Source organism: Neoarius graeffei, chromosome 7 (assembly GCF_027579695.1).
Source record: "Neoarius graeffei isolate fNeoGra1 chromosome 7, fNeoGra1.pri, whole genome shotgun sequence".
NCBI classification, from domain to species: domain Eukaryota; kingdom Metazoa; phylum Chordata; class Actinopteri; order Siluriformes; family Ariidae; genus Neoarius; species Neoarius graeffei.
In genome coordinates, this window is record NC_083575.1 from 40,348,601 (window position 1) to 40,374,279 (window position 25,679).

The following is a 25,679-nucleotide window of genomic DNA, read 5'->3' on the forward strand; positions in this document are numbered from 1 at the left end:
GGTCCTGGGTTCGAGCCCCGGGCCCGGCGAGGGCCTTTCTGTGTGGAGTTTGCATGTTCTCCCCGTGTCCGCGTGGGTTTCCTCCGGGTGCTCCGGTTTCCCCCACAGTCCAAAGACATGCAGGTTAGGTTAACTGGTGACTCTAAATTGAGCGTAGGTGTGAATGTGAGTGTGAATGGTTGTCTGTGTCTATGTGTCGGCCCTGTGATGACCTGGCGACTTGTCCAGGGTGTACCCCGCCTTTCGCCCGTAGTCAGCTGGGATAGGCTCCAGCTTGCCCGCGACCCTGTAGAAGGATAAAGCGGCTAGAGATAATGAGATGAGATGAGACAAAGGACGACCTCACTAATGAGAACTACAACAAGAAAAAACAACATATCCCAAAATAAGACACTTGGTTAATACGTCATCAAATCGCGCCGTTGCCCTTCGCAACAGTCTGCTGAGAAAATGCTGATGAGTCGGTTAGCCTCAGGATTGTGAACATCAACTGAATTATAGATAGCGACGAAAAAATAAAAAGAGCAACAAGAAATAATGCGCAAAATAAGGTAAGGAGAATACAGGGGGAAAGGTTTTTTTTATTTTAATTTATTTTTTTTGCGAATTTTTCTAATAGCGAGATAGCTTAGCCTAGTAAATGTATTGTCAATGTGCAGGAATACATGAGTAAAAAAAAAGGAATAAAATATTATACTGAGAAAACAACAAACAAACAAAAAAACCCAAACAAAATTATTCCAGTATGTTTATGTAGGATTGTTAGGACTAAAATATTTAATATTGATGACCAGAATTATAGAAAATATAATTTTTTAAACAAAATATAGGAATATTCTTGACCTCTAACAGTGTGTTGTATACAGTTTACGCAGTGTAAGACAGATATGTCTTACACATGCCTTCAACAAAAAATAACGTGTGTAAAAAGGTAAAGCACTGGGGTCTGGCATAAATTTACTCTTTTTTTTCAATTTAATTTGGGATTTAATATATAAAAAGGTTTGTAAAGGTATACCTGAGACATTGAGAACAGCAAACAGAGCAGCCAAAATCAGCTTCATGACTTACATTCAATTTCAGTAACACTCTCAAGTGATTTGGAGGTGATTTTTATGACTTACAGTGATGCTTGAAAGTTTGTGAACCCTTTAGAATTTTCTATATTTCTGCATAAATATGACCAAAAACATGATCAGATTTTCACACAAGTCCTAAAAGTAGATAAAGAGAACCCAGTTAAACAAATGAGACAAAAATATTATACTTGGTCATTTATTTATTGAGGAAAATGATCCAGTAATACATATCTGTGAGTGGCAAAAGTATGTGAGCCTTTGCTTTCAGTATCTGGTGTGACCCCCTTGTGCAGCAATAACTGCAACTAAACGTTTCCGGTAACTGTTGATCAGTCCTGCACACCGGCTTGGAGGAATTTTAGCCCATTCCTCCGTACAGAACAGCTTCAACTCTGGGATGTTGGTGGGTTTCCTCACATGAACTGCTCGCTTCAGGTCCTTCTACAACATTTCAATTGGATTAAGGTCAGGACTTTGACTTGACCATTCCAAAACATTAACTTTATTCTTCTTTAACCATTCTTTGGTAGAACAACTTGTGTGCTTAGGGTCGTTGTCTTGCTGCATGACCCACCTTCTCTTGACATTCAGTTCATGGACAGATATTCTGACATTTTCCTTTAGAATTCGCTGGTATAATTCAGAATTCATTGTTCCATCAATGATGGCAAGCCGTCCTGGCCCAGATGCAGCAAAACAGGCCCAAACCATGATACTACCACCACCATGTTTCACAGATGGGATCAGGTTCTTATGCTGGAATGCAGTGTTTTTACTTTCTCCGAACATAACGCTTCTCATTTAAACCAAAAAGTTCTATTTTGGTCTCATCCGTCCACAAAACATTTTTACAACAGCCTTCTGGCTTGTCCACATGATCTTTAGCAAACTACAGACGAGCAGCAATGTTCTTTTTGGAGAGCAGTGGCTTTCTCCTTGCAACCCTGCCGTGTACACCATTGTTGTTCAGTGTTCTCCTGATGGTGGACTCATGAACATTAACATTAGCCAATGTGAGAGAGGCCTTCAGTTGCTTAGAAGTTACCCTGGGGTCCTTTGTGACCTCGCTGACTATTATATGCCTTGCTCTTGGAGTGATCTTTGTTGGTCGACCACTCCTGGAGAGGGTAACAATGGTCTTGAATTTCCTCCATTTGTACACAATCTGTCTGACTGTGGATTGGTGGAGTCCAAACTCTTTAGAGATGGTTTTGTAACCTTTTCCAGCCTGATGAGTTTCAACAACGCTTTTTCTGAGGTTCTCAGAAATCTCCTTTGTTCGTGCCATGATACACTTCCACAAACATGTGTTGTGAAGATCAGACTTTGATAGAGCCCTGTTCTTTAAATAAAACAGGGTGCCCACTCACACCTGATTGTCATCCCATTGATTGAAAACACCTGACTCTAATTTCACCTTCAAATTAACTGCTAATCCTAGAGGTTCACATACTTTTGCCACTCACAGATACATAATATTGGATCATTTTCCTCAATAAATAAATGACCAAATATAATATTGTTGTCTCATTTGTTTAACTGGGTTCTCTTTATCTACTTTTAGGACTTGTGTGAAAATCTGATGATGTTTTAGGTCATATTTATGTAGAAATATAGAAAATTCTAAAGGGTTCACAAACTTTCAAGCACCACTGTATATTTTCCTAAAAACTACTGGAAATTGATTGTCCATGAGTATAAACACTGCATGAAGGAGTTAAACAACAATAGACAGTTTTGATTTTCCAGACTGCATACAACATTGCTGATGACACCTAGACATAGCAGATGCAGGGGATGAATAAAACACTTCCATCCATCCATTATCTGTAGCCGCTTATCCTGTGCAGGGTCGCAGGCAGGCTGGAGCCTATCCCAGCTGACTATGGGCGAGAGGCGGGGTACACCCTGGACAAGTTGCCAGATCATCACAGGGCTGACACACATAGAGAAAAACAACCATTCACACTCACATTCGAACAAAACACTTGGTTTTGCAAAAGACAATGTTGCATTGCATATTAATGTTAAATCAGCTGCTACTATATAATGACTTGAGCTTGATATGATTCATGGCAGCACGGTGGTGTAGTGGTTAGCACTGTCGCCTCACAGCAAGAAGGTTCTGGGTTCAAGCTCACTGGCTGATGGGGGCCTTTCTGTGCGGAGTTTGTAGGTTCTCCCCGTGTCTGCGTGGGTTTCCTCCGGGTGCTCCGGTTTCCCCCACAGTCCAAAAATATGCAGGTTAGGTTAAATGGTGACTCTAAATTGACCGTAGGTGTGAATGTGAGTGTGAATGGTTGTGTGTCTCTATGTGTCAGCCCTTCGATAATCTGGTGACTTGTCCAGGGTGTACCCCGCCTCTCGCCCATAGTCAGCTGGGATAGGCTCCAGCTTGCCTGCGACCCTGCACAGGATAAGCGTCTACAGATAATGGATGGATGATATGATTCAGTAAGAATCTCTGCAACTACTGTGATGGTAAGAAAAAATTTCAAAGAGGCTGTCGTGAGCAGAGTTGTTTTTGTTTTGTAGTACCGACACACTGTGGGATTTGGCTGCAGATGAAGTCCGGGCCAGAGAAAGAAGAAATGGACATGATCCAGATGATGATGATGATGAAGATAATAAGGAAGATGGCCATGCTCCCAGCGAGAGGACTGTTTTCTTTATGGGCAGTAAAACAGGGGTAAAAGACAGGAACAATTCTAAGCACTCTTATACAAGTCATTAATTTCCGTGGATTGCTTTAAAACTTTGGATTTTTTTTAAATTCCATACCCTATTTGTATTTCTTTAATTTCATTTTTACCATTGTAGGGTAAAACAACAATACTGTTCAGGTGTATTGACAGGTAAGAAAAAGCCTTAAATCATTATTTTGACCTTATTTAAGGATACTCAGTGTTTATGTGTGTGGTGTCTCGATTCAGAGATGAAGTCCCCAAACCAACCCTGGCTTTGGAATACACATTCGGTAGACGAGCAAGAGCGCACAACACAGTGAGTACAAAACACTCTCTAAATTCATTAAAAAGCCAGGCAAGTTTCTGAAGGTTTCATTTTGGATGATTTTTTTTTTAAACTTAGCTCAAAGATATAGCTCATCTGTGGGAACTGGGAGGAGGCACATCTTTATCAGATCTTGTGCAGATACCCATCACTCCTCAGAACCTCAGGTCTGTGTCTCAGTTGGTCCCTACTTATATGTGTATGCATGTAGTGTTCCTGAAATGACTAAGTAGCATCGGTGATTTCATAAATATCAAAGAAAATGACTCCGACACATGATTTGATATAATGTTAGTGTTAATTAAGTTATTGCAAAGAACATATTCATGTTATTCTTTTCCACAAGTCATTTTGAAATGATTACACATCTTCATGCAGCACACTGTCTGTGGTGTTGGTACTGGACCTGTCTAAGCCCAATGCACTCTGGGTCACCATGGAGAAACTCCTTCAGGCAGCTCTAAACCAAGTGGAAAAGGCTTTTGCTGTAACCAAGAGGCCAGGAGAGTCCAGACCCAACAAACAGCTAAGCCAAAGGAGAGCACTGCGTTTCCTCCCCAAAGACCACCCAGTGAGAAATCAGTTTCCATTGTAATTAATAATAGATGTTTTATTTTTTTTACTCTAACATAAGACCGGGTGTCTGTAATAGGACAGAGAGCTCATCAGCCCCTTTCCTGTGCCTCTTCTTCTGATTGGTAGTAAGTTTGACATCTTTCAGGTAAGAATGTCATTTTACATTGATAATATAACACTTCATGGCATTCTCTTTTTTTATTAATAGTTCAATGTGATTGCTTTCCCTAAGCAGAAGTGATGCTGGGCTTCATCTTCATTAATGGCCGAACTGTCTGTGTGCAGGACTTTGAGTCAGAGAAGAGGAAGGTGATTTGTAAAACCCTGCGTTTTCTGGCTCATTACTATGGTGCATCCCTGATAGTAAGTTTTGTTAAATTCTAAGTTTTTTGTGCTTCTAAAACACATCAGTTTACAAAATTGCTGTTTGATCGTTCATCGCAGCCACTCGCGGGTGAGCATGGCGGCTGAATGGATTAGCAGCACAGAGACTCAGCCATGTCCTAGCTGCAGGGTCTGAGAGCGCCGTTGAGCGGCGGCCTTCGTTTATAAATATACACACACTTTATATAGCTCACTCTTCATGTATACAGTTATAGATCTACACCGATCAGCCATAATATTAAAATCACTGACAGGTGAAGTGAATTATATTGATTATCTCTTTACAATGGCACCTGTAAAGGGGTGGGATATATTAGACAGCAAGAGAGCAGTCAGTTCTCGAAGTTGATGTGTTGGAAGCAGGAAAAATGAGCGACTTTAACAAGGGCCAAATTGTGATGGCGAGATGACTGGGTCTGAGCATCTCCAAAATGCACATCTTGTGGGGTGTTCCTGGTTTGCAGTGGTTAGTACCAACCAAAAGTGGTCCAAGGAAGGACAACCGGTGACCTGGCGACAGGGTCATGGGTGTTGAAGGCTCATTCATTCGCATGGGGCATGAAGGCTAGCACATATGGTCCAATCCCACAGAAGAGCGACAGGAGCACAAACTGCTGAAAAAGTTAATGCGGACACCTTTCTGTTTGAGACAGCGTTTAATTTTTCAGCAGTTCACCTCTGGCCCTCACCATCTCGAGATCAGTCCCCCCGTGTCACCCAGACGTCTGGGGGTGAGTCGCGAAAGAAAGACAGGAACCCCATGAGTTCGCAATCTTTATTCACAAGTCCCCCATGAGACGAGAGAATACAGGAGATTTTATATGTGTGTTATCTGTGGATGAAGTGACATCGCTGTTTGATCTCTGTCTATGTGTCGTGTGTGTGTGTCTGTGTGGATATGCAGGTGTGGGTGTGTCTATGCTATGTGTGTGCGTCGTAGGATGTCAGACTATGGTGGGATGGTATGATGACGTAGGTCAGTAAACCTTGGACTGAGCAAAACACATCTTAATTCCATCAATATGTATGTGTGTGAGTGAAACCTTGGATCAATCATGAGCAAAATGTCCTGTATACATTTCATATCAGTGGATGTTCTTAACGACAATTTTTAAACAAAGACATGTTTAGTCTAGCAAAGAAGTGTCTTCTCCCCTGGACGAAGGTCACACAGTAACTTGGTCAAGTTACACAGGAATAGTTTAGAATCACTGTTATAGTATATGTAATAGTTTAAAATAATAAAGGATCTTAAAAAGCTCTAAAATATTAAAATCATAAAGTCTTATAAAACTATAAAACTAACTTAAGTGATCACTTAATGCAGCTTTAAATCTACATTAAATCTAACATTCAATCATTTCAATTTCAAATTCAACACTGGTTAAATCTAACAGTGCTACAGTAGCTCTTCTGTGGGATTGGACCATATGGGCTAACCTTCATGCCCCATGCAAATCGATGAGCCTTCGACACCCATGAGCTCACGGACACCCATGTTTGGCTAGCGTCACTGGAATTGACAGGATAGAGAGTATACCACCCCTCCCTCCCTGATCACACAGGCCAGTTTTGCTCCCTTGGGCTCTCAGCCATGGATGGTTGCGGCATCATTGGGATTCACTCTTGATTTGTGATAGGACGCATGGATGATGGGGCGAATGCCCCGTCCCAACATTTTTTGAAATGTGTTGCAAGAATCAAAAGTGAAATAAGAGTTTATTTTGGAAAAACAATACAATTCACAAGGTAAACCATCAAATAATGTGTTGTGTTGTTTTGAAGTGCAATACAGGTCAAAGATTATTTACAAATAATTGTTTTTAACTTCAGTTTCAACATACCGTCCATCCATCCATCCATTATCTGTAGCCGCTTATCCTGTCCTACAGGGTCGCAGGTAAGCTGGAGCCTATTTCAGCTGACTATGGGCGAGAGGCGGGGTACACCCTGGACAAGTCGCCAGGTCATCACAGGGTTGACATTTCAACATACCGTCCCAACTTTTTCTGATTTGTTTGTATGTGCTATATGCATGACACTCGGAACCGAGTTGCATCAAACACAGCAGATCAGCCTTGATTTTCACCAGTTTCAGCTCGCTGTACAGTGACGCATGCAGAACGCAGACACTCCCTATACTACAGCTCTAGATATAGTGAGAATGATGTGTAGTAGTGACTACAGGCCATAATCACTATTATTTTATTGCAAGTTCGACTGAATGAAATAAGCTGACACATGTATCTTAGGGGGGCGGCACGGTGGTGTAGTGGTTAGTGCTGTCGCCTCACAGCAAGAAGGTCCGGCTTCGAGCCCCGTGGCCGGTGAGGGCCTTTCTGTGCGGAGTTTGCATGTTCTCCCCGTGTCGGCGTGGGTTTCCTCCGGGTGCTCCGGTTTCCCCCACAGTCCAAAGACATGCAGGTTAGGTTAACTGGTGACTCTAAATTGACCGTAGGTGTGAATGTGAGTGTGAATGGTTGTCTGTGTCTATGTGTCAGCCCTGTGATGACCTGGCGACTTGTCCAGGGTGTACCCCGCCTTTCGCCCGTAGTCAGCTGGGATAGGCTCCAGCTTGCCTGCGACCCTGTAGAACAGGATAAAGCGGCTAGAGATAATGAGATGAGATGTATCTTAGGCTTTCAGTAGTTCCAGATTTTTAACAAGGCATTTAAAAATCCAAGTAATGCTGCTGTTCCTGAAACACTCGCACAGTGTCACGGTCATTATTTATCTCCAGTGACTGTGGATCTATATTGGTCCATTTCTATTTATGAACATGATAGAAAGAGGCTGCATTTACTGAAGATGAATAAACGAATGCATTAAACAACCCCCGCACAAGCAACCAATGTACTCCCGTGTTAATCAGAGCGGCCTTTCTTTGTCCCACAAGCTTCAGAACTGAACGCCAGGCTCCTCTTACATGATCGTTAAAACCACCCACTCGCACAGCTTTTCCAGTGCTGATGCACACCTGTAGTCTGCAGTGATTAACTGTATACCTTCAAAATGAACCTATATGGTAGGTTTATCTTACTAAGATTTATCAATTGACCGTGTTAATAGAAACAATAAAATCAATAAACATATCATTTGTGGGTACAAACTGTTATACAAAGGTAGTTTTAAGCCCTGTGTAGCAGATAACTGATGCTGACACCACATGCAGTTTGAGTTGCTATTATCTGTTGTTTTCTGATGTGTTCAATTTTTCTTAGTTCACTAGCAGTAAATCGGAGACAGCGATGTCTAAAGTCAAGAACTTCTTCAATCATCTAGCTTTTGGGACAGATAAAGGGTAAGTAGCTGTCTGATCCTGGAGTGATTTTTATTTTTAATAATCAGCTGTTTTCCTTATGAAGATGTACAGTATATCTGCTATTATATCCCTTATCAAAAATTCCCATGAAGATATTGGCCAAGGATGGCTCACGTGACATCAAATAGTTCCACCACTGATTAAGCAATGTATCTCATGACATCCAAAAAAAAAGATATGGCGTGAGTCAGTCATGGAATATCTTGGATATACAGTTGTGGTCAGAAGTTTACATACAGTGACATGAATGTCATCTTGGATATGAATGTCATGGCAATATTTGGGCTTTCAGTCATTTCTTTGAACTGTTCTTTTTCTGTGGCAGAATGATTGTACATCTTTATACATCTTTAATAGAAAAAAAACACTAGAATTTGGTGCAGAAGTTTTAATTTTCTTTGGGTTTTCTGAAATCAACACAGGGTCAAAATTATACATACAGGGTCAAAAATTTACATACGCTCACTTAAATTATTAATTCAGAGGTGCTGAAACTTCCAAAATGTCTCTTAACTTCCTGTTAGTGATCATGATTGACTACAGCTGGTAGCTTCATAAAAAGGGTTTGTTTACAGCGCTCATTGGATTGACCAACACACAGTAAAATGGGAAAGTCCAAGGAGCTCAGTGCAGATCTGAAAAAGAGGATTGCAGATATACACAACTCCGGAATGTCTCTTGGAGCCATTTCTAAACAGCTGCAAATTCCAAGAGGAGTTCAAACAATTGTATCCAAGTTATTGTGAGGTGTATTCACTTTGCCAAGCCCCTTTGCTTCAAGAAAACCCAAACTGTCACCCGCAGCTGAAAGGAAATTGGTTTGGATGGTCAGGAACAACCTTGAGTTGTTTGGCCACAATGACCACCATGTACAGAGGGACACTGTACCAGCTGGTGGTGGTGGTAGGATCATCATGCTCTGGGGCTGTTTTGCTACCAGTGGAACTGGTTTATTGCATAAAGTGGATGGAATAATGGAGGACTACCGTACCTCAGAATTCTTCAGTGTAACCTCAAACCACTGGAAACTTGAACATGATTGGGAGTCACAACAGGACAATGAACCCAAATACACATCAGAGCTGGTTGTGAAGGATAAAGCAGGCTAACATTAAGCTTAAAACAAGTCCTGACTTCAACCCAATTGAAAATATATGGACCGTGATTATAAGTCGAGTCCATGCCAAGAAAAAAACAAACAAAAAAAATTTAATTGAACTCTACCAATTCTACCTCGAAGAGTCGTGAAATATCCAACCAGAATTCTGCCAGAAGCTTCATCTCATCTCATTATCTCTAGCCGTTTTATCCTGTTCTACAGGGTCGCAGGCAAGCTGGAGCCTATCCCAGCTGACTATGGGTGAAAGGCGGGGTACACCCTGGACAAGTCGCCAGGTCATCACAGGGCTGACACAGACAACCATTCACACTCACATTCACACCTACGGTCAATTTAGAGTCACCAGTTAACCTAACCTGCATGTCTTTGGACTGTGGGGGAAACCGGAGCATCCGGAGGAAACCCACGGGGAGAACATGCAAACTCCACACAGAAAGGCCCTCGCCGGCCACGGGGCTCGAACCCGGACCCTCTTGCTGTGAGGCGACAGCGCTAACCACTCTGCCAGAAGCTTGCTCATTGTAATCAAAAATGTTTGGTCAAGTTGAATCTTGCGAAGAGACATTTTACCCAAATATTAGGTTTGCTGTATGCATAATTTTGACCCTGTGTTGATTTCAGAAAACCCAAAGAAAATTAAAACTTGTGTACCAAATTGTAGGGTTTTTTTTAATTAAAGATGTATGCTGTACATTGTGCCACAGAAAAAGAACAGTTCAAAGAAATTACTGAAAGCCCAAATATTGCCATGACATTCATGTCTCTGTATGTAAACTTCTGACCACAACTGTACCATGAAGTGACGTCACAATTTCAAGTTATATTATGGCTGTCTTGAGTCACAGCTGTGGCTCCGTGAGCATTTCTGTGTGTGTAGATGTACACATCATGATCATGCCTAGTGAGGCAGGCGAAAGCATGGTGCATTGCACATGCGCAGGTCGCGCTGACGTAAACAGACATGGCTGCCTCCAGTGAGTGAATCTCGACATAAAACCTTACCACTTTTTTTTAGGCTTTTTTCACCTTTATTGGATAGGACAGTGTAGAGACAGGAAATGAGCGGGAAAGAGAGACGGGGAGGGATCGGGAAATGACCTCGGGTCGGAATCGAACCCGGGTCCCCGGATTTATGGTATGGCACCTTATCCAACTGAGCCACAACACTCCGAATCTTACCACTTTTAGTTTGGAATTTTTAATAAGGGATATAAATCAAATATACCATGCACCGGGAATTATGGATTCTCTTCGGTGTCTGGTGTAGTACTATTCTTCAGGGCTGCACCTCTCACAAAACAGTGCTCTGCCAGCAGAGGTGGACAGTAACGAAGTACATTTACTTGAGTACTGTACTTAAGTACACTTTTTAAGTATCTGTACTTTACTTGAATATTATTTTTTTTGGAAACTTATGACTAACTTCACTACATTTGAAAGGCAAATATCGTACTTTTTACTCCACTACATTTCTGTCAAGGTCCTCATTACTCATTACTATGAAGCAGCTTTGAAAGTAGATTTTTTTGTTCTTTCTTTTCTAAAATGTGATTGGTTTTTTCGCAGGTGACACTGAGACAGCCTGTCAGTAATCACTAGGGTCACATCACATCCGTAGACTGTATAAAATCAAGTTCAGTGATTTCTCAGCAGCATTATTTGAACACGATCAGTTGATGGCAGAATGGAAGGAGGCGGTTCTTCTGGGGAACGCACGCACTCATGGCCATACCTAGAACCCATGTTTCAGTTTTCTGAAAGGATTAAAGATTCGTTTCATTTTAAATGTTTGCTTTGTTTGCCAAAAACGAACCGCATTGCGGCCTACAAAAACTTGCCATCCGACCTGCGGAAGCATATTGAGGTATATAAACGTTTTATTCCAAGAGAAAGCTTGCAATGAAGTTGTCTGTGCTTTTAGAGCTAGCGATAGCATCGCAGTAGCTATGCAGTCTGGTTAGTCAAATGACTTTCTATGGATTTGCCCACCAAGTTGCCATCGCCTTGTCCACGGCTAATGTTAACACACAGCTAGTTAACTTGGACACTATTAGTTAGCATGTAAAAATGGAGTTATGCTAACATGAATAATTTTAACTTCTCTGAAGTCTTGCCAAATAAACAGAATGTAGAAATCTTTCTTTTCTAGTAGCTTTAGCTACCCAATATAATTTCGAGTTTGAAGAGTTTGCTAGCATGCCAGGTGGAGTTTCACTGACTAGCTAGCTTAACGTTAAACCACCATGACAGCACAGCATGCGTTCATTTTGTGAATTCACATTTCTGTCTTTGGTAACGGCATTAGGTTTTGTAAGCGTTGTGGCAATAATACAATGATGCGTTGACAAATGTATTTTTAATACTTAAGTATTTTTAAAAGCAAATACTTCAGTACTTTAACTTAAGTAAAAATTTGACTGGACAACTTTCACTTGTATCCGAGTAACATTTGACCAGTGGGATCTGTACTTTGACTTAAGTAATGAAGTTGGGTACTTTGTCCACCTCTGTCTGCCAGTAACCTCAGAGAATCCATACTTTCAACTGGAGCTTCTCAGTGCATGGTATATTTGATTAATATATACTAGATGTATAGCTAATGATCCATCCTGATGAAATAATATCTACATCCTCCCCATTAGGAAGTACTTGTCTACAGACCACAGCAAACCTCTCATAATTCCAGCAGGCATGGACTCTCTCAGTCAGATAGGTGAGTGCTTATAGCACCACCTGCTGTTTACTGAAGCCAGTGATCAGTGTCTTAGTGATATGACATGAATCCAAGGTTTAACCCGCAGTTACATCAGACATAACAGTACTTGACATCTTTTGAATATTTAGTAACATTAACACTGCAGCATTGTAAGTCATTTTTCTGATTCAGGATCTGTGGATGTTGATCTTGGAACACTGCATGCTAAAACTCCACTGGACCTGTGGAAAAAAGTTTTTGAAAGGTTTTTTCCTCCAGAGGTAGCACAGAACACTTCTCACATTTCTAAGAAGGAAAAAATAAGAACTCCTGTATGGATGAAAATCTGCTAATGGGTAATAATATGTAACAAATCATGTCAAAATTCATATTCTTTTATTGAAAAATTAAACTACATCATATTAAACTTTTATTATTTTATTAAACATATTAACAATTGAAAAGATAGTAATCACACTGGATTTTCAAAAAAATCATCTGCGAAGTTATCAAATCTACGCTTATGCATGTTATTTTTTGACGGAAAAAAATGAAGTATTTTTAGTTTTTTTTTCTCCTTATTTTACAAAACTGCATGCATATAAGAATGAAATAATCAGGTTTTTACAATACTTAATGGAAAATATCAAAGATCTTTCCAGAAAATGAGAATATAATTATTCAAGAAACAGGTGAAAAGATTCACGACCAAGAGCCAAGGTGATAACTTTTCTGTTATCACTTATGAACCGACATAACACAAGAATTCATTGTGAAGAAATCTTCATAACATAACAGTAGTAACTTACTATTAACATTAAGGATTGGAAACAGGACTCTGTGGAACAATACAATATTAAAACACATGTGGGTTAGTATACTTATGCATGTTACTTTTGACGGACATAAATTACCAAAGATGAATTCATTGAAATGTACTCTAATTGCACTGTAAGATCTGACTAGGGAAAGGGGAATATGAATATTTAAGTAACAGGAGAAATCTAAGACTAAAATTATATAGTAAAATTCATAAATGAAGACTACAACATGAGTATTGCACACAGCCGGAACTGTCTGATAGTAATATGCATGCACCATAAAGTAATAAATGAGACTTAAAATTTGGATTACAGCCATGGAAACATATTTCTGGGCCATCAATCTCTTCCTTTTTCCAACAAGTCCACTTAAAGCTCTCTGACTCCAGAAGGAGACCTGTCTGACCTGTCTGACATGGTGACAAGTACACCCAAAACAAATTTTATTTATCTTCAATTGGGGGACGTCAAAATATAACATGCATAAGAAATGTCCGTCAGATTGTAACGTGCGACTTCCTGCTTCCGTCAGGGACCAACACATTCCACACGATCATTCACCCTCCCGGCAAATTCTTTCAGTTGCACTGGCGTCAATTTTTGTTTACATCCATTATGAAGTGTTTCAGCCAGTTCCCCGATCGCTACGGTTCATTTTTAGTGAGTGAAGAACAAATCTATACTTGCGTGCGTTACGTATTATGCACGTTAGCTTTCTTGACAGACTGCAAACACACGCTGCTCAGGCGGCCAGTTTCTCCATCTTCTCGGAAAGCGATGATGTCATCAAAACTTGTGGTAGTGTGGATTTCCTGGAGGTTTGTGTATCATGCGGTGCTCTGCCGGTCGGAGATATACGATACAGTCTTGTGTACGTTATTTTCTGACAGACAGCGATCCTTTGATTTTACCATCGATGTATTTTGAAAACAGGCAGATTCCAAGGCGAGAATTAATTATAAATCAATTGGTGCTTTTATATTAAAGTGATTGATTACATATATTGTTCTATATTAATGTTTTTAGTTGGAATATTCTTATTCACAAGTTGAGGTTGACTTCTGACGGACACAGTAACGTGCATAAGGGTCTTTTTTTTAATTATTTTTTCGTGTTTAGAAAATGTGCAGGCCCATTGTATGTGGTTTTTTTAAACACTTCAGTAAACCTGTTTTATGGAGTGTAGTTGATTTAATTCCGACAATAAGATGTATAGCAATCAAACCTTGTCGAAGTTGGTTAGTCAGAACTGTTATGGTCGGGTGTCTAAAATTCACCAACTTCAAAAAATTAATTCATGATTTTATTGGGAAAATATAGCTTGTGATATCTGAAGTTGTCAACATTATTTCTTAGAGCAATATTATTTTATTTAAACCAAAAAATATCCAATTTATGTTTAAAATAGTGGATGGAGATGATTTTTTTATACGTGTCTAACCATTATTACCCATTAGCAAATTTTGACTCATATACTTGACGCAAGGCATTAAAAGTTCATGGTTCTTGCATGTCTTTCCTCAGAGCACTAATGAACGCAAAGAAGTGAAGGATCCAGCCAAAGATCCCCAATACAGTGAGCTCCTCATAGATGCCATGAGAGCACAGAAAGACCAGGTACTGGGAATCCATAGACCTTTTAAAACATTTTAGGATTCTAGTATGATCGTGGTAGCATTTGCTTAGTTTTGAATACGCAATGTGACCAAAAGTATGTGCACACCTGACCATCACACCCATATGTGGCTCTTCTCCAAACTGATTCCACAAAGTGGGAAGTGCACAACTGGATGTATTTGTTTGCTGTAGTTTTAAATTTTCCCTTAACTGGAACTAAGAGGCCCAAACTTGTTCTATGCACAAAGCGCGCTCCATGAGGACATGGTTGGGCAAGGTTGGTGTGGAAGAACTTGAGTGACCTGCACAGAACCCTGACCTGTACCCCACTGGAGCGCCTTCAGGATGAATTGATGCGCCTTTTCCACCAACAGGAAACTGGTTCCCTTCTGGTTCAGACACCAAATTTTCAACCAAAAATAAATTGGTTCGAAACCTAAAAAGTTGGTTCCCAGCTGGAACCAAAAGACAGCTGATTTTTCCATGGTGAACCATGATGACATCAGTGGGCATCATTATTTTGGAGAGTATCTACGTCTTATCATCGTTAGTAGTTGGTCCATGCTATCGTTTGGATGAAAACGAATATCTGCAAAGACAGAACCAAAGGTAAACAATGCGATCTTGCTATGGCTGTTTACTTCCTTTGTTCATTGTGCAGCGCCCTCTGTTGGTGATGGATCCTTGATTACAAGGATTCTGATCAAAACCAGTGCAAACGCAGGCTGGTTCTCTAGCTGGCACAAAGTTTCAAAGAATCCTGAATAGAACTGGTTCAAGAACCCATTCCCTGTTGGTCAGAAAGCACCCCAGGCCTCCTTATCTGACACCAGTGACTTACCCCACAAATGCTCTAGTGGCTGAATGGGCACAAATCCCCATAGCCACCCTCCAAAACCTAGAGTGGAGGATATTATAAGAGCAAAGGGGGAACAACTCCGTATAAATGCCCATGGTTTTGGAATGGCGTGCTCAGCAAGGTTGTGATGGTCAGGTGTCCACAAACTCCGTTGTCCGTAGAGTATAATTTGTACTGTGGTCTTTTCTGATTATGTAGATGCATTTTGTAACACAATGCCAATTTATACCGTAGTTTTCTCATGACCCTTGTAGACTTGCTTGTAAATTTGTAATACCTAAAAATGTAACGTCCGTGCTAAGATATCTTGGCTAGCTAATCTTTGCATACATGTCAACCCCTCACGGCTCTCACCTGTACTCCCTGGTAAAGAAATCCATAATTTCCATACCAAATCCATAGTAATATTTCATGCATAATAAAAATGTATCAGAGGGGCGGCACGGTGGTGTAGTGGTTAGCGCTGTCGCCTCACAGCAAGAAGGTCCGGGTTCGAGCCCCGTGGCTGGCGAGGGCCTTTCTGTGTGGAGTTTGCATGTTCTCCCCGTGTCCGCGTGGGTTTCCTCCGGGTGCTCCGGTTTCCCCCACAGTCCAAAGACATGCAGGTTAGGTTAACTGGTGACTCTAAATTGACCGTAGGTGTGAATGTGAGTGTGAATGGTTGTCTGTGTCTATGTGTCGGCCCTGTGATGACCTGGCGACTTGTCCAGGGTGTACCCCGCCTTTCGCCCGTAGTCAGCTGGGATAGGCTCCAGCTTGCCTGCGACCCTGTAGAACAGGATAAAGCGGCTACAGATAATGAGATGAGATGAGACTCAGCATATTGGTTGTTCTGGTATATTTGTACACAGCAGAAGAACTTTATAACTTTTTTTAAATATAACCCTGTATATTATTTTAATGGTTTAATTGTGTTCAGGGTGCTTATACACATCAGCTCTCTATAAAGGCCATAAATACAGCTGTCGTTTAACGATAACCAGTGCTCCAGAATGATAGTATAACGGTTATGTAACATTTCAGAATTTACCCCTTCACCTGATTCCCCCCCCAATCGCTTTTATAATGGCTCAGTGCCTGGAGTACTCAGTGCAAATAAGTCACATGGAGCAACGAAAAGTGTGTCAAAGTGCACCGTGTGTGTGTTTTCATGAAGTATTACAGTCAGATTCTATTTATGGATTTTGTTTGTTTGCTTGTTTGAAATCCTTTTATGACTTCATTAATCCACAAAATGTGAGAAGCTGAAAAAGAAACATGGTGAAGGATGTTCGCTGTATGTTGCATATAAAGCATTTTCCCCTTTGCGTTGTCTTTGAAGGAGCTGGAGCAGTATAAGCGAGAACAGGCAAAGTCATGGAAAGGCTTGACCCTGGAGTCCTAAAGCGACAGAAACTCACCCCAAACACTCAACATTAATGTATGCTAGTTCTATATTCCTCTCTTTTTTTTTCTCTTTTCTTTTAAATAATTTTTGCCTCTGTTCCTTATACACATGGAGTGTGTAGCTGAAGCACAGCCAGAGATGCCAATTTAACGTCATACCATGTTTTTATATTATTTCCTGAAAGATGTAATAATTTAAGAATTGCACATGTAAATATGTAGTTAGTAATTGTATAAAATATTATTCCATTGTGGGCGGCACGGTGGTGTAGTGGTTAGCACTGTCGCCTCACAGCAAGAAGATCCGGGTTCGAGCCCTGTGGCCGGCGAGGGCCTTTCTGTGTGGAGTTTGCATGTTCTCCCCGTGTCCGCGTGGGTTTCCTCCGGGTGCTCCGGTTTCCCCCACAGTCCAAAGACATGCAGGTTAGGTTAACTGGTGACTCTAAATTGACCGTAGGTGTGAATGGTTGTCTGTGTCTATGTGTCAGCCCTGTGATGACCTGGCGACTTGTCCAGGGTGTACCCCGCCTTTCGCCCGTAGTCAGCTGGGATAGGCTCCAGCTTGCCTGCGACCCTGTAGAACAGGATAAAGCGGCTACAGATAATGAGATGAGATGAGATTATTCCATTGTCTTTAGTCAATTACAGACTTCAAGAAATCTCCAATATTATTGGCACCCTTCATGAAAATGAGCAGAAATTAATAAATCAGTGACACACACACAACAGAGAATGTTTTTAGTTTGATCACATAGGGAAGCCGTATAAGTTTTGTTTTCACATACATAATATATTTTCAAACCTAAAACCTATTTATTAGGTAGTGCATTTTGTTGCAGAACAGTTTTCAAAATTACTGGCACCCCCAGAACTTCATTTTGGTAAAGCCTGTCCTGGAGAAAATGAAGTCAGTTACAAGGTCAGAGATACCTGTCGAGCTCATGTGCCAAATCTGGCCCACATGAACTTTTTGAAGTATTAATACTATTAATATTTTGTTCATCATTGTACATGTGTATAGTGACAATAAAGGCATTTTATTCTATATTAAAACCAGTTTGACACCCCAGCTGTATACTCCTTTAGGCAGAGCATTTTGGATTTCTTTATCTTCTTGGGTTTGTACATGTGGATTACCTTTGGCGACACCTAAAAACAGGCGTTTCAAATACAATATCCTGTTATTTAGCAAAGTTCATGATCCCATTAGTATTCATAAGCACCCCTGCATCATTAGCCACAAAACAGCCACAATATCACATCACTGATACACCTTCAGATCTTACAAAAGAACATCAGGTGCTTTTCCTTGGATGCACTTCCCTCTTTAAACCACAATCGTGTGCATGGACAAAAGGTCTGATTTTGGTATCATTTGGACCATAACACATGACTGTAACTAGTTCTAAAGAAGCTGGGTGAAGATCAGCGTGGGATTTTGTTGGGAAGGGTTTCTTGCTTACATTGCAAGAAATAGTTTGTTGTTAATGGGGTGATAGCTAATTGTTATTTTTTTAAAAACATTACAACTAAACGGTGCAATTCTGAGACCGTGATCTTTGGGTTCTTTCTCGACTCCCTCGCCATCCGTCGATGGGTGATGAAGGAATTTTACATCTGTGCAATCTCATATTTGTCAAAAGTAACAGTTTCTAGGAGACAGTTTACATTTTCTGAAATATTCTAGGGGTTAGCAGTTTCCACCAATATTTTTAGAAAGAAAATTATTTTTAAAAGCAGCCATTTGTTAAGGAATGATTTTGTTTCAGGAAAAGTGTTGAGTTTATGCAGCAATATTTGCTCAGTCTCTTAAAGAACACCAATAATTCTGGTGTTGGCTGTTAATGTAAAATGTGTGTGTGTGTGTGTGTGTGTGTGTGAAGTGTTTCGAGCTGACTTCTTAAACAGATGCCAAATGATTATGAAAGACTTTCTTGTGAAAAAGTTTCACTCATGAATTAGATCAAGGGCTTTATTGAAATGCAGGATACACACAGACAATTTCGTTTAATTAGGGTCCAGAAATATTTTGTTCTTTATTAAGAGCATGGAAAAGATTCCATTAAAAAACAAAACAAAAAAAAAACAAAAAACAAAATTGAAATACCAACAAAAATGTGCTGCAAAAAAAATTCAAGGCATGAAACAAAAATAAACCAAAATAAATAAATACTTTTATCAAAAACAATGAAAAAGAACAAAAACTGTATTTTACAATCGTGCATGTAAACTGAAACAAACGAAGAAAGAAACAAACAAAAAACAAAACTGTACCAAGTAAGTGTTCTGTTCCCCGTTGTGTAAAACATGTACAATAATATTATACTGTAAATGATACTACTGTTAAAAAAAATAATAAAGGATGGGTATGTTTTAGGGGCGGGAGGATCGTCCCACTGAAAATAAAATGCATCCTGTTATGAGAGCAGTATGATGTACAGATATGATTTTGGTGTTATGTCCTTTTATGCCCCTTATGGCCTTTAACACACATAACATCAACTTACAGAAGTCCAGGAACCTTAAAATAACACTTTTACACGCTACAGTATGATTATCATTCCTAAAACTGCCCAAGAACTAGATTTTCCACAGTGGGCACTTCACCGATATATTTATCAACAAAAAGTCCTGTACCTATCTTCACTATTTTTCAGTTCCTAATGACAGTCGCACTACTCTCTCTACGACACGCAGATTCACAATGAAAGGCTGAGTAAGCTCATCCCCCAGCCTTCCCCATGAACAGAAATACAGCCAAGCAGCAAGCGGAGACACGAGCGTAAGACAATACAGTACATACACCATGTGTTGGAATACCTTCATGAAACAACATGACTAATGAGCTTTTGGAGATTTCTGAAAAATGCTGACAAACTGCTTGACACTTACTATTGCGTATCTAATTCCCTGTAATTGCATACTCTGATTAGAGAATGTTAATAATGAGATTAAAAGTGTAACATGTTCGACTGACCGTAACACGTTCAGAATGTGAATGAGCCTTGCGTTTAAAGGCTGTTTGTTCTGAGGCTCAGGTCACAGTAGCAGATTTCAGCGCATGAGATGTTCAACACACAACCATGTTGCATTTTACTAATACGTTTTCTAATACTGCATATTTTCCAAACACCTCGTTCCAGTGTGAGGGAAAATAAACCGATGTCAGACATTGGCTGATTTTTAAATTGAAATTTGTATCAAGTTTGCTACCTATCCTTTAGTCTAAAAGGTTACAAAAAAATCAGTGCATGAAGACTGAGTAATTCAGTGAATGTTCTGTTTACTCACGCCAAAAATCACTGAAATGCTCATTTTTATAGTGTAAATGCACTTTGTGTAATCGTTTGAATAAACTGGATGAAATTTGCAGCTGTTGAGAGCACGCATAGAATTTGACTTACTTTGGTAAGCTGGTTCATATTTACCTTCATGCTTAACACTTCTTGAAAAGTTTTCCTTCAAGCTTAAATTTCTGCTAAGTGTTTTCAACCAACACCATCTCATTTCTGACACAAAAAAGTCACTTCGTAAGAAGCTGTTATTCACAGAAAAGAATGCTTACAGAGGGGAGAAGACAGGCACTCGGAGTCGTTTTTGCTGAAGTTGAATTACGAAGTCCACTTGCTTCATGCCTGGAAGGGAGTATACACACTTGAAACGCACACAAGCAGTCGGTTCGAACATCAGACACACAGGCATGAGGAAGAAGTCCAGCATAACAAGCCTCAGATCAATGGGCCTTCACCTCTTCTTCAGCAGTAGCGGTGTGTGCTTGTGGAGCTGCACTATACCGTATATCACGGTCCAAATCCACAGGTGGGACCTTCAACAACTTCACTCGGAGAAAGATGGACATTCCAATGGAGTGCAGGAAGGGAGGGGTACAGACAGGATGTACAGGTAAAGGTTTATCAGTTCAGAGAGATTTAGTTATTAGAGGTCCAGTTCGCTGAATTCTGACGATTCCTGTCTTTCACTTGTGAGTAATGGCGCTCACCTCTCCACTAGCTTGAGGACGGTTGAGTCCAGGGCTGGGGAGTTCTCGGTTAGGGGAGATGGTGGAGGAGGGTTTGGAGGCTCCATTGCTGGCCTTGGGTTTGGGTGTAGTGGGACTCACAAGGGCTAGACTGGTAAGAGCATCGAGGGTTCCGTCTGGGTCTATCATGATATTTATGGCTAAAGAACAGAGGAAGATTTGTCATTTTATATGTAAATGTGTGTTTTATATATATGAGACACAGACACAAGTGTTTTACTGGGAAACACACCACTCGTATTTTCATACGAGCTACATCCAAGACATTGAGTAACATATTTTACAAAATCTTCAGTCATGAGGAAATCAATGAATTGTTTTGATAAATTTGGGTACTTTGTTTGTGAATGTGTCGATATAATAAAAAGAAAAATCACATGTTGGCTTGAAGATACAAAGTTGATCTTCTCATGTTGAAAAACCTGCATTTTTTCATATAAAATACAGTGTGGACCTGAGTGACATAATTAAATAATATTAGCTGGCTTTGACTGGTATATCAGATATATTCCATTCAGCAAACATGATACTGAATGAGTCAAAGACAAGTTCAGTAGCATGCTAGCTGAATGGAATATGTCTGATATAACCACGAAAAAAAGCCAACCATTATTATTATTTTTATTATACATACACATTCGATGGAATAATTATAGATTTTGCAAAAAGTTTCTTTACAAATTGTTAGTCACTCGCTAGTGCGGAAGTTTAACGTGTGATACGTATCTTATGGCATTTTCAATTCACTGCGACAGTTTACCGTGGGCGTGCCTGGCGAACAAAGAAATGCTTCTGCGCATGCGCAGCAGAAAACTCTCTCATTAAATATTCGCATCAGCTCCAACGTGTGATGTCATTTTGTCTTGACAGCCATGCAATATCAAACTAAATTCAACGCTCATTCTCCATTGGGCAGAGTGATGTAATACATGTAGGATAAGTGGTATGCGAAGAATATTGCATGCTATCAAACCAAATGAATGGAACCTGCTAGAAGGGAATAGAATACATATTTTTATTCCATCGAAAAAGTGTCCTATATGTAGAATAATTCCTGATATTTCACTCTGATAATGTCAGACACACATTGTCAAAATGGCAAATTGGTTCAAAATTAAAATTCTTTGATTAACTTGTGTATTTTTTGGATGTATCCATATAATATAAAGAACATTACATGGTGGCGTGAAGATATGAAGTTTATCTTTTCGTGGTGAAAAATCTATATACATGCGTTTTATATATATTCTATCCACATTCACTGGATATAAGCAATTGCACGCTCTGATTGGCTCCTCTACTACTAGGCTATCAGCTCATATACCGTGAGTCGAGAAAAACAAAATGGCGGCGCGTGTTGCTGAACAAACGGAGGACAAAGTAAAAACTACATGCAAACAAAATCCCCCAAAATACAAAAAAAGCAACAAAAGAATTTGATGGTAACAATGTATCTTATATTTTTCAAGAATTATCGCATTTTTCACAAATTGCTGCTGTCATTTTGCCAGTTTGTTTACATTCTCAGCAGAAATTATTTTGTCAGGCATTTTTATTCATCAAATTTGCAAAAAATAAAAATGCTCTGGGCGGCACGGTGGTGTAGTGGTTAGCGCTGTCGCCTCACAGCAAGAAGGTCCGGGTTCGAGCCCCGTGGCCGGCGAGGGCCTTTCTGTGTGGAGTTTGCATGTTCTCCCCGTGTCCGCGTGGGTTTCCTCCGGGTGCTCCGGTTTCCCCCACAGTCCAAAGACATGCAGGTTAGGTTAACTGGTAACTCTAAATTGACCGTAGGTGTGAATGTGAGTGTGAATGGTTGTCTGTGTCTATGTGTCAGCCCTGTGATGACCTGGCGACTTGTCCAGGGTGTACCCCGCCTTTCGCCCGTAGTCAGCTGGGATAGGCTCCAGCTTGCCTGCGACCCTGTAGAACAGGATAAAGCGGCTAGAGATAATGAGATGAGATGAGATGAAAAATGCTCTGTTTCTCAAAATCCAGTTAATGTGGATATAATAAAACAGTTATTCCACTTAATCTCATCATACATGACTTATAGCCAACTCGGCGCTACCTGCCTCGTGTCAGTAACAACGCTGAAGACACGAGTTTGGAGCAGCCTCCAAACATGGCCGCTCTGGACTACAAGCCCCAAGAGTCACAGCGCCCTCTGTCACCTGACTATCAATTACATCACCTGTCTCTCATCCAGCAATCATCACCTCGCCTATATAAGCTCAGCTCTCACTTCCTAACTATGTGAAGTATCATTTAGTGTTCTATGCCTGACTTTACCAAGCCGTTTGATTTCCGCCTGACCTTCCCTGTATGACCAGTGTTTATGTTTAGTCTTGACGTTGTTTCATTGTTTTCCCTATGTTGCGCCATTTGCTGATCTATCGACCTCTGCTTGTTTCCTGATGATTCCTGCTTCTCGATTTGGCTCAGTCTGCAGTTTGTGAAGCCCCCGGTCTCCCCTGCACTTGCATCCATAAGTGCTTGCACTCTGACAAGATACTTCACCACCGATAGATGCAGCAGAGGAGTCGAAGCAGACTGCACTCAATGCTCAGGGGCGCTTGTTGGGTGAACATCAGCAGATGCTCAGCGACCTCAACACCAGAATGGCACAGCTTGCTGCTGTAATGTTACAGGCCCTCCTAACATGCTCTGCATACCCCACCGGCGCAGTTCAACTCATTCCTCTTCCGGAAAAGTTTTCGGGTGAAGCATCACAATGTAAAGGATTTCTGCTCTAATGCTCCCTGTATTTCTCTTCACTCTCCGGGGTTTCTGACAAGCAGAAGATTATTAAATTCCTCACATTACTTACGGACAAAGCTCTATAGAGGGCCAGCACTGTGTGGGAGCATGGTGGTGAACACACAATGTTCTATAATTGTTTTTTGAAACTTTTCAAGCAAGTGTTTGATCACAAACCCAAGGGAACAGAGGTCAGTGAGAGTCTCCTGTCAGTCAAGCAAAGGAATAGAAGAGTCGCAGAGTACGCCCTGGATTTTCACACACTGGCTGCTGGCAGTGGTTGAAATAAACCTGCGTTAAAAGCCACTTTCCGCCAAGGGTTGCGTCCAGAAGTACTGAGCGAATTGACTTGCTGTTACAAACACCTGTCCCTAGACTCCCTCATTGGCTTAGCGATTTGTCTGGACCACCTAATCACGAACCGACCCTCACTGTTACCATCAGCACCTCCTTCTCCTGCTATGAACACGCCAACTCCCATTGAGGTTTCTCGTACACGGTTACAATGATCGGAGAGAGAAAGATGGCAAGAGGTTCTGTGTTTCTACTGCAGTGAGTCCAGCTATCTAATAGCTAAATATCCTGTCCGCCCACCTTGGGGAGCTCTGGCCCGTCAAGTTAGCGATCCACCCAGCCCGGTGAGTTCTGTAATCAGCCCTAGAAGACAATCCTTTAAACTACCAGTGCTATTGAAGCTGCCAGACTTGACCCATGTCCTCTCTGCACTTATAGACTCCGGGGCAGAAGGAAATTTCGTCAACTGCTCAATTGTCCAGAGATTCAACCTGTCCACAGAAGCCTTACAGAGACCACTCAAAATAAAGACCATCGACGAGGGTCCCATTGGAGACGGACTGATCACCACTCGCACAGCTCCTCTCCAGATTCAGGTGGGGACCCTCCATTCCGAGCACATTTTTCTGTTCATCACCAAAACAGCTCATCACAACATTATTCTAGGGTACCCCAGCTTCAACCCCATGACCCCTTAATCTACTGACAGAGAAAGGACATCATACAATGGTCACCAGCTTGTTTTCAGAATTGTCTACAACTTTCTCAATTAGCCATTTCATCTACCTCCGTGGAGAGCCCTCTGCTCAATTCTCTTGATTCTCAATGTTTCTGCCTGTTATCTTGATCTGAAGGAGGTATTCAGCAAAGGTAAAGCATGTGGCTTACCTACTCATCATCCCTATGATTGTGCCATCGACCTCCTCTCAGGCACAACTCTTCCTTGCAACCAAATTTATCCACTGTCCCTAAAGGAACAAGCTGCTATGGAAAAATATGTACAAGAGGCGCTGAAACAAGGTTACATCAGACCATCTATCTCACCAGCGTCAGCAAGTTTCTTCTTTGCTGAAAAGAAGGGAGGAGGTCTCTGGCCTTGTGTTGATTACTGAGGATTAAATCAAATCAGTGTTAAGTACCCATATCCACTCCCGCTGGGGCCTTCTGCCTTAGAACAATCAGTTAAGATCTTCTCCAGACTAGACTTTCGCAGTGCCTACAACCTGGTCCAAATTCGAGAGGGGGACAACAGCTTTTAGCACCACCGCCGGCCACTTTGAATACCTGGTCATGCCTTATGGCCTTTCTTTGGCACCAAGCATCTTCCAGTGCCTGATAAATGACGTCTTAAAGGAACAGTCCACCGTACTTCCATAATGAAATATGCTCTTATCTGAATTGAGACGAGCTGCTCCGTACCTCTCCGAGCTTTGTGCGACCTCCCAGTCAGTCAGACGCGCTGTCACTCCTGTTAGCAATGTAGCTAGGCTCAGCATGGCCAATGGTATTTTTTGGGGCTGTAGTTAGATGCGACCAAACTCTTCCGCATTTTTCCTGTTTACATAGGTTTATATGACCAGTGACATGAAACAAGTTCAGTTACACAAATTGAGACGTAGCGATTTTCTATGCTATGGAAAGTCCGCACTATAATGACAGGCGTACTAACACCTTCTGCGCGCTTCGACAGCACATTGATACGGAGTTCAGTATCTACT

At 41.0% G+C, this 25,679-nt stretch overlaps 2 protein-coding genes across 13 annotated transcripts in view; one reads left to right on the forward strand and one right to left on the reverse strand.

Annotated features, from left to right (window-relative positions):
• Positions 1–452: 452 nt before the first annotated feature.
• dync2li1 (dynein, cytoplasmic 2, light intermediate chain 1) lies at positions 453–17,899 on the forward strand. 2 transcript variants are annotated; one of them, XM_060924672.1, is made up of 14 exons: positions 453–551; positions 3,615–3,768; positions 3,900–3,934; positions 4,013–4,082; positions 4,170–4,258; positions 4,470–4,662; positions 4,744–4,812; positions 4,953–5,030; positions 8,273–8,352; positions 12,136–12,206; positions 12,381–12,469; positions 14,534–14,626; positions 16,807–16,905; positions 17,711–17,899. In XM_060924672.1, the coding sequence occupies exons 1-13, from the start codon at positions 538–540 to the stop codon at positions 16,867–16,869; spliced, it is 1,098 nt and encodes a 365-aa protein (XP_060780655.1). In that variant the 5' UTR covers positions 453–537; the 3' UTR covers positions 16,870–16,905; positions 17,711–17,899. The 2 variants fall into 2 exon arrangements, with proteins under 2 accessions (XP_060780655.1, XP_060780654.1); XM_060924671.1 differs by lacking the exon at positions 17,711–17,899 and having other exon boundaries at positions 16,807–17,239.
• A 947-nt stretch (positions 17,900–18,846) lies between these two features.
• The window catches only part of cep170aa (centrosomal protein 170Aa), a 129,914-nt gene continuing 123,081 nt past the window's right edge, over positions 18,847–25,679 (reverse strand). For all 11 annotated transcript variants that reach the window (XM_060925628.1, XM_060925623.1, XM_060925622.1 and 8 more), the window contains one exon: positions 18,847–21,050. In XM_060925628.1, the coding sequence (XP_060781611.1) occupies positions 20,848–21,050 (203 nt within the window). In that variant the 3' untranslated portion in view covers positions 18,847–20,847. The remainder of the gene's footprint in view (positions 21,051–25,679) is intronic.

What these genes read in the sequence shown, in the direction of transcription:
- dync2li1 (XM_060924672.1), top strand. An exon ending in TTATGGGCAGTAAAACAGGG is followed by an intron (nt 3,769 to 3,899) that starts GTAAAAGACAGG and finishes TTACCATTGTAG; the next exon opens with GGTAAAACAACAATACTGTT. An exon ending in TCCTCCCCAAAGACCACCCA is followed by an intron (nt 4,663 to 4,743) that starts GTGAGAAATCAG and finishes TGTCTGTAATAG; the next exon opens with GACAGAGAGCTCATCAGCCC.